Source organism: Falco naumanni, chromosome Z (genome assembly GCF_017639655.2).
Source record: "Falco naumanni isolate bFalNau1 chromosome Z, bFalNau1.pat, whole genome shotgun sequence".
NCBI classification, from domain to species: Eukaryota; Metazoa; Chordata; class Aves; order Falconiformes; family Falconidae; genus Falco; species Falco naumanni.
The window spans coordinates 33,666,487-33,679,378 of NC_054080.1; the positions used below are offsets into that span (position 1 = coordinate 33,666,487).

General features: G+C 43.0%; 1 protein-coding gene across 3 annotated transcripts in view; it reads left to right on the forward strand.

The window, feature by feature from the left end:
• Positions 1-360: 360 nt before the first annotated feature.
• Positions 361-12,892, forward strand: part of SLC44A1 (solute carrier family 44 member 1) — a 68,879-nt gene continuing 56,347 nt past the window's right edge. The window contains exon 1 of one of the 3 annotated variants that reach the window (XM_040579971.1): positions 361-643. In XM_040579971.1, coding sequence (XP_040435905.1) covers positions 617-643 — 27 coding nt within the window. In that variant the 5' untranslated portion in view covers positions 361-616. The remainder of the gene's footprint in view (positions 644-12,892) is intronic. The other 2 variants (XM_040579970.1, XM_040579972.1) reach the window with 2 other exon arrangements.

Genomic DNA, 12,892 nt, shown 5'->3' on the forward strand with positions numbered 1-12,892 from the left:
ACAGGGCCACACACAGCCCTCGTCTCCCTTTCGGAGCACCAGACACTTGGAAACCACCCTGACCGGGGCACGGCTTCCCCTCGCGGCTGCCCCCACGCCCGCAGTGCCCGCACCGCCTCCGGGGAATCGAGACGAACGTCTGCTCTGGCCCAGCCCCGAAAGGCAACAACCAGGGCCCGTCGGGCAGGGCAGGGCAGGGCAGGGCCGGGACCGCCACCCGCCCCGCCGTCGCCTTGGCGACCGGGCAAAGGCAACTGCGCCACCGGAAGCGGCGGGCGGGGCAGGGCGGGGCCGGGGGCGGGGCCAGCCGGCCGGGCAGGTACCCCCCGCGCTGCAGCACGCTGGCCCCGCCCCAGGCCCCGCCCCTTCCCCTCAGCCGCGGCAGCCGCCGCCGCGGGGGGAGGATGAGAGGGCGCCGCGGCGGGGCTGGTGCTGCAGCCGCTTTCGCCTGATCGGGCCCGGCGGTTCCCCGGCGGCTCCTCCGCGCCGCCTCGCACGTCGCCGCCGCCCCGGGGCGGGCCGTCGGGGCGAGTGGATGCCCAGCGCCTGCCCGCCCAGCGCCTGCCCGCCGCCTGGCGCCTAGCGGGCACCGCCAGGGCAGAGACCCGCGGACGCCATGGGCTGCTGCAGCTCCGCCGCGCAGGTGAGCGGCCCGCGCCCGCCGCCGGGCCCCGCTGCCCCCCTCCCCTCCCCTGGCCCCGCCGCCCAGCGCTGCGGGCCCGCTGTCCCCCACGGCGGTGCCCCCCTCCCTCGCCCGCCTGGTGCTGTCCCATGGCCGCGCACTCGCTGTTCCCGCCATAGCCGTGCTCTCGAGTGGCCGTGCCTCCCCGTGTACTTCTCACGGCGCTGCTCTCCCGTCGCTGTGCACCACTTTGCTCCCTCTCATCACCGTAGCCCCGCTGTCTTTCGGCTGTGCATCCCCTTGCCTCACCTGTAGCACCGCTCTCCTGTAGCTGCGCACTCGCTTGCATCCCCTGTAACCGTATTCTCCCATGGCTGTGAACTCCTTGCGTTCCCTTCCCCCCCCCACGCCCCGCCGACAGCTCTGCTCTGCCATGGCAGTGAACCCATTGCTCTCCCCTCCCGTAGTCCCGGTCTCTCATGGCTGTGAACCTCTTTACCACCCCCCCCACCCCCCAGGCTTGATGTATTTTGCTCCCTTCTGTGGCTCTGCTCCTCCCCCTTATGGCAGTGCACCTCCTTGCCCACCCCCGGTAGCCTTGCTCCCACCATGCTAGGCACTTCCACCCTCTGCATTGCTCTGCAAACTGTGTGCTGCTTCCCCAGTGGATCAGCATCATCCTGCCCCTTTCCCCCCAGCCCTGCTGTGGCTTTGCAGTCTTTGCCATATCCTGCTCCCATCCCCTGCCATGGCTGCAGCAGCATACCTGCAGCTGTCCCCTGCCATCCCCATACTGCCTTGCACTCCTGTCCTATGGCTCCACACTGCCTCCTTCCCTCTCCGGTGCCTCGATGCACCCCCGGTATGTAGCTCTGCACTCCCTCCCCTTCCCTGCAGCTTTTGTTTTGGGGTTCCTACCCCACCCAGAGAGAGGAGCCATCTCGTGGGAGGAAACTTGCCATGTCCAGGGCCTCCCCCAGGTCAGCTGTTTCTGAAAAGGGAGACAGGCCTAATCCCAGCCCCCTTCCCCACTCCATGGCCAAGGGTTCATTCAGGTGCCCTCCTGCATCCTTCTCTGCCTGTGTGTGCCTGGCCCGGTGCACATCTATTTCCAAGCTCGGGGTTTTTTTCTTCCCCCTCCCCCCTTGTGCAGCTTTGCTCTTACTGACTCCTCTTTTTTTACCCCCGTAGTGGTGCTGCCAAGCGAGGCACAATCAGGAACTCCACCCAGTGCTCCAGTTTGCGGCTCTGCTTCCCATTTTAACTTTCCCTTTGAACAACATGACCAGGGCTATACTGTTTTTTGCATGGCTCCTTCCTGAAGGCTGTAGGATGAGCGTTCATGACTAATGCTGTGGCTGTGCTTTGCTTGCTTGTAAATGTTAAGTTTCCTTTGGCTGTGTCACTTGCAGTGGCTGAATCCAGCTTCCAGCAGACTGCTTATGTGGGAAAGTCCATCTCTGCTGTCCCAGATGACTCATCACAGAGATGAGTTTTTGTAGCTCATCTGTTCAGGCAGACTTTTTTTTTTTAAAGGGCTCTGTCCTTCCAGTGCAAAACACTGCAGAGGGCTGTCCAGTTGCAATAGGGAACATCCTTTCTGTACAGCGATTTTGCTGCAGAGGAGAAGGCAATCAGCTTTATGATGCATGAAGAAATGACTTGAATTTCAGAGAGAGACATGTATGCCAGATTTTAAAAATGTTCGGTCACTGCAGTAGACTGCCAGGGGAGCTTGTGGAGTCTGTATTGTTTGAGGTTTGCTGGAAAAAAATGTTAGATGAACCTCTGTCAGGAGTGGCTTACGGAAAGCTGTTACAGACTTGGAGTACTGAGAGTGAAGCTGATGTTTTGAAGTATTCTCCAACAGTATTTTCTGAGATTCCTATCAAAATTGCTTTTTTTAAGTGTTTGGTAGGCCCTTTCTACCTCTTTGAATTGCTATTCACTGTTATGTTCTTTTCTTAAATGAAAATGCAGGCTTATTTGTGGGTAACATTAGTCTGAAAGCAGAAGAATCAGGTGGTTTAAATATCTGGCTTCACAGGTTTCAACTAACTGATTCTGTTTTTCAGTGAAGTTTGTGTTGTGCTTTCAGGGTACATGATGTTGATAGTACACTACTGAACCTTTCATTTGCTTACCTTATGTGTGGCAAGATACAGTACAGTAACTGACCTTTGTATCCCATATACCTAACAAATATAAAATATTGTTTATTTAATTCCTTAGTCATAGGCAATTGTGTCTCCCTTCAGGAAATCCCAATCAAAGGCTAGTTGCTGAATATTTTATCATAACAGTTTTGTATGGTATATCGATTGCAAAAACTTTGCTACCACCAGTACAGCATTACATTAGAGCCTAATGTCTGTCTTATCCTCCTATTTATCATTAACAATAAATGCTGTGTTTCTCATCTACCGTTATCTTTATACTTCCCCTGCTGTTGCTTCCTCTTAAACTTTCCTTGAGCAGGGGTCCATCGAATGTTCCTTTGTGTTGCCTCACTTAGTCCTTGCTTCTCCCTGTGTAGATAGCTGTATGTTAGTCTTTGACATACAGTCCCTTACCATGGATGTCTCACCTCATTCCTTATGACTTTGTTTTTCAAGTTGATTTCTCATTACGTTTTTTTCTTCAGCTTTCTGCCTATTTGATCTTCATCTGCTAATCCTCAGTTCTGTTTCTGAGAGAAATTATTACTTCTGTTCTGATTTTGCCAGCCATCTTGCCTGATTACTGCATTTCCAAGTCCCTTTCTGATGACTGCCACCTCCTCATCTCATTTGTGGTAATGCATCTACCTGTGACTGGTTGTTGAATTAGGCAGATTTCTTTGACATCTTCTTCTTAACTCTTACTTCGCACTCAGTTACCCTCCCCCTCTCCCGGAATGCACTTCCCAGTTCCTCTGCTTTGCAGGCTGTCTGGAGCTCTGCCTTAGGCTTTTTCCTGTGTCTCTTCCCCTATGGAATCTAAAGGTTTCTAGAGAAAAACTGATTAGAGTTGGCATGTTTACCTTTGCTCAGCACTCTTGCCTGCTACTTACAGTGATGGATTCTTGTGTTTGCTATCTGCTTTTTCTGTCTTTTAAGTGCATAGCCTGACCCCAAAGCCCCATTCATTCAATTTTTCTGTTTTAATTCTAAATTTCTGGGGTTTACCTCTTGCTGCTATCTTACTCTCTGATTTTTATTCTGAGTTACTATCCTCCAACCTTAAAGCTGACAGTCAAGTCTGCTTGCCTTTTCCAAACTCCAGAGCACTTACATTTTTTGTTGTACAGTCTCTCCTCTTTTTTTCATACTAAAGATCCAGGTTCTGTGGTCTGCTAAAATTGCCTTCATTAAGGTCTCTGCAGCCTCCTCCTAGCCAAATCGCAAGGATTTCCCTCCTTTTTTACCCTCCTTGATCTCTGCTGCTTTTGCTAGTTATCTGTAATCCTCTACTACTTGATGTGTTATTCTCCCTGGGCTTCTGTAATACTGTCCTCTTCTTATTCTTCACTGCCTTCTACTCTCTGATTATTATTTCTTCTCCTCTGCTGCTGTTTGTGCTTGCAATTCTAGCATTTTCTTCCCCTTTCATTAACTTACCTCCTGTTCTACCACATTTTTCAACTTGGTGAATTGTTACGAGTGATATTAACTTGAGCTTAATACAACCATACTGGGCTTCCTTCCAGGTTTGCTCATTCTTTCCTGCTGTTTAACCTGTTGAGGTGCTTCACTCTGGATTACTTCTTTCTAGTGTATTTCTTTTTTTCCATTTCAGTCATATTCTATGCTCGCACAAAGTTCTTTCACTTCCCCTGGTGTAGTATATTCTGTGATCTGCACTTGTTCTTTATCGTCAGAACTGGAGTTCTTGTTAACCTGTTGTTCCTTTTCGGTGTTAAAACTGTGTCATCTCTTTGTTTCTTTAGGGGCATGCGCTGGTCTCTACTTACTTAGGTAGACTTAGCTCTATTTTTTTGTGCTTGCTGACTCTTTGACTGTCACCATCTTGAAGCTTGAGCTTGTTGGGAAAACCTTGTGCAATGTCAGCTACATCTTACAGTTGTTGTCTTGGAGCAGTCTGTGTACTCTTTGTTGGTTGTCATGACCAGATCTTCCAAACACTTCTTTGAACTGTAGTTGGTTGGCCAAAGTGTGCTAATCTACATAAGATTAAAATAAAACCTCGTCAATGACGGGAGAGAAATACTTCCACTCTATTGATCTCTTGTCTTGCAGTGCTGAATACCTTCGTGTGGCTCCAGCCCACTGTCTTCCCTTACCATATCTTTATCATGAGCTTCTCTGATGAGTGCTTCTGTCTAGGTGCATCTGTTTTGTCATGGATCTGCTGTACAACAAAGCTTAAAAGTTTCTACACATTTTTGGTACAGATAGATATTTTTTTTTTTTGTTGTTGGGCTGTTTTGGAAATGATCTTCCTTTCCTAGACATGAGGATCTTTTGAGCAAATGGTGCTGAAGCCCTAAGTTGATGAAATAAAGATTTAGAAGAAATTTGATTAGTTACATTAAAGAGGAAAAATGGAATCCACAGTCAAGTGGCAATACTCTCTTCCCTTTCTTTTCATTCTTCTTCATCAGTGTTTTTTTCTGCTAATCTCACATCATTAGTTCATTATAAAACCGGATTTGCAGGAGATAACTGTTAGAGTTCATTGCTCCCATGTCACCATGACTGTTAGGCTGTGCTGTAAATCTGTTTGATGGAAGTAGTCTGTACACCTTTCTGGATTTTTTTGATGTGTTTTTTTTTGAGGAAGCAAACTTACAGTGTAACTCAGATTGTTCCGCTGACCTAGTATGTAACACAGCTACACAAAGTTTGCACTGTTATGTCTGAGGGACAGAGATTCATTGTTCATGAAATGGAACAAGCTGTGGGCAGAAGTGGACCTTAAATTGCTTAAATTGGAGCAGTTTTGATACAGAATCCAGTCCCTCTTCCTGCTCTTCTGCAATTGAATTGAAGCAGCTGATTATAGTTAAGCCACATTTGCTTTGGCAAGATGTTACGAAAGAAGGCAACTTTTTGAGGTCTTGGTGTTTGTTTTGGGACTGGGAAATACTGTGGGTTTATTTTACACTTACATCTTTGTTAGTGACTTTATCTAAGATATGTGAGAGAAGCTTAAAATCTCACTGGAAATTACGGGCGTGACTGGGATAACATGTGCTTCGTTTATTCTTGGTGTTTTTAGTGGTGGCCTTGGCTTTTACAAGACTAAAAGAACTTCGCGGTATAAGAGGAGGTAGGACAGATCATCCATTAACTTTCCCTCGAACGTCTGCTGTCAAAGCAATAGAGAATAGATGTGGAGTTCCTAACTTTTAAAAATTTCATCGTTTTGATGAAGTATCTCTTCTAAGCTGTTATGGACAAGACAGATCCTTAATTGTACTTCAGCCATCTCTTAAATTGTCAGGTTCTTGCAGCCGAGTGAATGTTGGGGGCATCAAAACATGCCTATGTCATTGTGGGCGTGGGTACTGTCATGGAAGAAGACCAGCTGAGTCATGGTGTTGATGAGCAGAAACATAATGAGTTGTGAATTCTACTTCCAGAAGCTAGGAAGCTTGATGTCCCTTTCAACACATTGACAGTAGGTGAAACTTCCCTTCTAGCCTCTGGTGAGCAGATACAGAATGAAGCCTACAAGCAGGATCCAAGAGCAGTGCTAATGAGACAGGCATCTCAGGGAGTTGTTGACGACTATTCTGTATTTCTGGACTGTGAGCTCTATTTCCTGTAAAACATGAGGTGTCCTTTTACAGATGCTGTCACAAACAACTGTGCAAATAATTCCTTTTGATCTTAATGTAGAAAGAAATATTTTAACTACACAGATACTTGCAAGTACTCTTTCTAATTAATTGATTTTTTCCCACTGAGGACTAGCTCCTTCTGAAGTTCTGACTTCTTGCAGCTGTATCACATTTTAAAAGTTTTAAGTAGTGCATTATCTAGTTTACTTTGTCAGGTAATTCAGATTGACCTTTTTTTTGATAATTCATTGATAGTTTGCTGATAGTTCATTGTTGATAGTTTAAGCACAAGTTGATAGGATTAAGAATAAGCATGGAAGATTGCATCCTTACAAGGCATTTTTTTGATATGGTGAAAACAATTTTGGAAATTATTATTTTGCATTGTTAATAGCGAATGCGAAACAAAGTTTTTTATTGTAATCTAGTCGGCATCTAGAATGCTGTCAGCTGTTAGGTTAGCAATTGTGAGGGTATATTCAGTATCATCCAACTGGCTGCTTTTATTTTTCATTATGAAGAAATCACAGTGTGTGTTATGTAGTGAAGTTGTCAGCTGTCTTCGTGCTGTTTACTCTAAAGGCGAGCTTTGCACCAGCTGTGCATGCTTTTTTGTCCTTTGGGCTGCTATGATTTTTGTTCCTTTGAACTTAGAGTGGTTTCTTTAGTGGGAAAAAAAACCCAAACCCAAACAAACTTGCAAACCAACTTGACAGAAACTGTGTCTTTGTTGGTTTGTATTTGATTCTTTCTCACTTGAAGGAGCTGTTGGAGAATTGTGTAAACTTTATATTTTGCTTCTGAAAGACAGTTATGCAGTGTTGCCAGGTGACCACTACCTGCTGACTGAACTATTGCTAATTTTTTATCTCTTTTTGATGAAACTATACTGATAGGGTTTTTGTGTATATATTTTAGAGAAAGACCCAGTGTTTGTGAATATATAATAGAGTTCTTCTAGGTCTTCCAGCCACTTCAAAGTTTATGAAGCAAATAAAATTTATTGCATTTATTTGCCTCCTGTCCCTACACCCCCTCTTTTTCTTTTTTCCCCCTTTAATCTTCAAGGTAAGCAAATTTCTAATATGGAATGAAAGTGCAATTGTATGACGATAGCCTCAAGAACATCTGTATACATATTTAAGAAGAGAGAAGAGTCAACTTCATTTTGAAGTTAGCTTTACAGTCCTAAGATTAATTTTCTCTGCTGTAATACGATTTCAACACCAAGTGTGCAAAGCGCTGCAAGAGTCATATACGAATGTCATATACGAATCTGTAGAAACAAAACAGGAAACTGATTAAAGTAAAGGTCATTATAGCCATGTCCTGGGGATGCTTTGTCAGACTTGCCCTAGTTTGCTGTGAAAAACTGCAAAATAATTACCCACTTGTAAGGAAGTATGGTTATGTAATTAAGGTAAGGACTTGACATGTTATTTCCCTTTCCATTCTCCTCTCACCCTTTACTCCATGAATCAGATAGAGCCTTCTTAGTGTGGGTTCCTGTTAATCTAATACACTTTCAGTGTCCTCAAGCACTGCCCTGTTAGTGTAATACTGAGTGGTTTTCTTGTTATGCCAGGAATTTTGGCCTGTAAATCAGGATTTTGTATTTCAAGAACCTATGTAAACTCCTCCCTTCCCCCACATGTGAATTTGAAGTTTTTCTGATCTTCATTAGAGGAAATGTGTGGGGGGGGGGGGGGGGGGGGAAGAGGTTCTGAGAAGTTCTTGTGCAGATGGCATCCTTTAAATGTAACTCAGTATGGCTATTGGATTCTCAGTTTCCAACATAGCTCTGTCTTTTGGCTTTCACACAGTGGTGTGGAAGAAAGCGTGTGGCCAAGTTGTGCAACAGTTAGTTCATAGTGTTCAATATAGTGCCACAAGGATCGTGAACCCTTCACCAAGTAGGCCCTTGCCTTTAAAAGGTAGGAAGTTCTTTTGCAAGTATGGTAAATGCAATACAAATATACATGTTTTAAGGATTTTCAATTGACAAACCCATTTGAATGTAGGATGCATTTTGAAAGAATACTTAGCAGTCAGCAATGTCTCTAGAAAGTGGCAAAATCATTACTTTTCACAGCAGGACTGTGCAGGCCACAAGCTTTTAAAGGACTGTAATGTTTTGGTCTTGTTCTGCTTTAGGCACTTCTAAGAGTGAAAAAATTATTTCAGAGAAGATTACTCATCACACACAATGAGTGTAAAGAACAGGGGTAGCGTTTTCTATGGAATGGGCTTCAGCTTCTGTGGAGACCACTAATTGGGGAGTTTGCTGGTTTTTCTTCTGCTACTGTCATGTTGTGATAAAGCTAACACATTTGAAAGCAAAGTGTGTATTGTGATCGGACAATGTTTTACTAGTCCAAAGATTGAAAATATTTTGCAATTTGGGACTTGCGTTCTTGTAGTAAGAATAAAATCTGAGAATCTGTTTAATAGGTTGTTATACAAGTAGGAAATTCAGTGCATTCGAGTAACTTGGTAGGTGCAAAATACTCCAGAAAGTGAACTGGTGTTAGGTTTGTTGTTGTGTTGGTTTTTTTTTTTTAAACATGCATTGAACTGGATATTTTAATCCCCTGAAAAATATTACTGTGATATTTGTAAAGTGTCCTTACTTATTGCTGCTTTCTAGTAAGTGCTTGACCATGTGTTACAAAGAAAAGAAACAATAACTAAATACTTTGAGGGTTAAAACCTGGGCTTTTGTCTGCAGATGACCTTATTTTTAAGCTTCAAAACCTCAGCATGTGTGCTGATCGTGTCAGCTCTTTATTTAATCATCTGTGTTATGTTTCAAGATAAATATTTTAAGTTGTAGACTGAGGTGAAAGCGTGTAATAAAGGACTTTCAGAAGAAATGTTTAATGTGAGTTGACTGAAAAGATGAGCAGAAGACAACGGACAACACAACATTTGTCAGATTCATAGGCAAAGTCTCCTTGTATGAGTTTTCAGGGTAAACATCTTTATATTACATAGTCAGTAATGTAAGTGCTGTCTTATGTGCTCTCAATTTTGTTTACATTATGTTGAAAACTCATAAATATCATGTATGGAGTATGAGAAGATTAGTGAAGTAGCAGTTGGACACCAGAATTGGTGGTATGCTTCATCTCTGAAGAGAAGCAAAGCATGAATAATTTACCCTTTAGTGGATAACTTTCAAAGCAGTAGTACACCATCAGAAAAGCTTTCCTTTCTTGAGTTTTGTACTTACAAAGAGCAGATGCATCTTTTCAGTGGACAAGATGTTAGAGAGCAAGTGGTGATGTGGCGCTACTAGGCAAATAATGATGTGGGTACTTATATGTAAAGTGGCTTCTAGTAAAACTTTGAAAGCATGACTAACATTGGCTTTGAAGTAAATTGAAGAATAAAGCATTTTGGAATGAGATTGAAGCAGAAATTCCACAAAAAAGGGTGTTAGACACCACCGTGATTTCCATGTTCTGTGATGCTGTCCCCTTTGGAATTGTCCGAAGGCCTTTGCCCTTGGTAGCCGGAGGAAGGCTCACAGTGGAGGGCACTTGCAGGAAACAATGTATATTTGCCTTTTTTTTTCTAGAGATGACAGCTGCTTGTTGCTGTAATAGTATTACAGTGACAAGCTCATTTGCCCCTGGAGGTGGGAGACATGGCTTCAGTTCTGTAAGTCTGGGGGAATTCAAGCGTCTGCCTCCTAGAATAATGCTGTCATTTGCAGGCTTTTTGGGATAGGAGCAATACTGCTCATCTCCAGAGGCAGAGCCAGGACAAGTCTACACTAAGAATGTTTTTGGTGTGTTCATGGAGATATTTTTATTGATAAAGCATAGTTCATTCTTCCAGGGAACCGGCATAGTTCTGGAGTAAAAGTCTGGGTTTGCTGGTATGGGTTCCTCCTCTAGTAATGAATGCATAGCAATAATTTGCTATATATTGAATCAGTTTTACTGTGAACCTGAAAGAATCATCTGAATTTGTGATAAACTGCAGTAAGCTACTGCTTGCTGCTTTACACTTGTAGCTCATGCACAAGTCTGTAGGTAATGATGAGTGCTTTGTGTGGGGCAGCTTCACACCGTGTTCTTGGGCTTCATGGTGCAGTAAAGTAAGGGTTTTCTATAAAAGATGTTAACATACTTGATGAAGTCATGAACTGAACAGACTTAGCATTTCAAGACTTTGCTTTGGACACATAAACAGGGTGCTTTCATCACATGAAGATTTTATATAGAGAGCTAGTTTAGAGCTGCTACTTTTGTTCTCAGAAGTGTACATGTGCGGGGGAAGTGTGCGCGAGTTTTGCAAGGTTTAGGGTTTTGGGGCTTTTTTAGAAACAGTGTCATCCAGTCTTCAGAGTAACAGAAGATCCTAGAATAATTACACGCTTCATTCTCTAGACTAGAGGTAACACAAACATTCATATTGGCATTTTCAGGGAGGCTTTGCTTTGCTCACTTGTGAGGGTGTTAAAAAATGTCCATGCCTTTTCCCTCCCCCTCAGTATGAATTCCTTTTGTGTAGGGTATTTAACAGGTTAAAAGTTGCCTAATGCTTTTGTTTGAAAATGTGAAACAGCTTGCTAGGTTTTGATTCTATATGCTGATGTTTTCCACCCTTGTTCAGATCAGTTATAATCTGCGAAGTTGACTGTGTGAGCAGATAAATGCTCTGTTTTTAGTGAAGTAGTTACTGAGGCATGTTTATAGTGAACTTAGTCAGTGCCTGTGATTGGTATCACATACATTTTAACCACTTTGTGGTCAAAATGTAATTTAGGTGCATTTTACTGGTCATCTTACTTGCTGCAGTTTAACTTTCATAGTGAAAGGAGAGGAATGGCTGGTAACTTCATTTGATGTCAAAATGGCTGCAGCTGCTTCCAGAATAGGGGATTTATGTCTTGCTTTTAGGCTTCAGTTAAGAGTGATCCAGAAACATCCTGAACTATTAATGCTTGGGATCAGGACTCATTTCCTCTTCCACTTCTGAACAGATCTTAATTACAGAGTCTAAAGAGGAAGACATTTCATTAAGACAATACAGAGTTACTGCTAGTTATTGAATGGTTGAATAGTGTAGAAAGTTGTGCTGTGTCTTTACAGAAAAATGCCATGCTCTCTGATAGCCTGTATTGGAAGCATTAGGTAAACTAGTAAATTATGGGTCCTCTTTTTCATACATCGCGTACTTCATGGTAAAAGCCAGCATGTGATTGGGACTGTTCTTTAGCTTGTAAAGATATGTAAAATGAGTAAAGAATCAGCTCATTAAATGGTTATTAGGAAATGCTATCAAAAGTTTCAGGAACTGTCTGGTTGTGGCAGTGTGGAGATGTTTCAATAGCATGTGAAGTTGTAAACTTAAGTTGCAGGAAGTCTTCTGGACTGGCTGACTTCTAGGTAGCAGCCTCTATTTCCCAAGGAGAGCTCAAGAGCTGGGCTGTGTCTTACATGTCATTTTGTGGTGTGCACAGTACTGCAAATGGACTCACCAATTCTGGAGCACTGAACTTGAATTGTAGGTGTAAAGTGACCGTGTTATGTACTCACTGTGCTGTTGGAGTAAACTGAATGCTATTCATAAAATCAGTTGAATCTCTGGCACTTTATCAGAACTGGCCTTCCTTCTAGCAAACGTAGATTCTGCAGGACTCAGTGGCAGTTTCCCACAAAAGATCCTGGTCAGGATAAGTGTCCTTTTTTTTTACCTCTAAGTACTCTTTATTAATGCTGTGTGCACACTATGGCTGCTTGTCTCCTATATAGATAGGTGGCTACACAGCCATTTCTGAATTCCTTGATTTAAATATACAAACAGCAGTCATTTCTGTTTACTCTCCTGTATTGAGCTACAGTTGCATATACTCTGAATCCAAAAGTTACGTCAAGGTGGTAAAACAAGTGAGAGGGAATGTAGTTAGGTGAATGTGGTTCTTAGGATGGGATTTTCTAACCCATTATCTTAAACTGCTGCACCAGTAGTAATATCCCTGAGGATTTTAAAAAATATAATAAAAAACTATCCTTTCATTTAAAAAGAAAAAAAACCTGAAATACTGAAAATTTTGGGTTGCAACTATTTTCTTATTATTGAAACTTGTTGGAAATTATAACAACAAATGCTCCATATTTAAAACCCTGAATTAATTACAGCCATTTGAAAAGTCAGTTTATGTAATCCTTTTGTAGTAATTTAAACTGCAGGAAACTTACATTTTTTAAAAGAAGTATCTTTGGCACAGGTTACATACATTTCATTCCTTCAGGAAACTACTTGTTCCCCACCCCCTGCCTCAATAACTTAAAAATCATTGATTCAACATGGCTAACTTGGCAGTGATAGCTAATTCAGCAGCGATAGCTGATGCAGAGGTTTCGCTGTGTTCCTGTGAGCTTAATGAAAGATTGAGGTCAAACTCTTGCCACAGAGAAAGGAGCTGTAACAAAAGCGGAGTTACTCTTAAATACCAGAGAACATAAATGAGA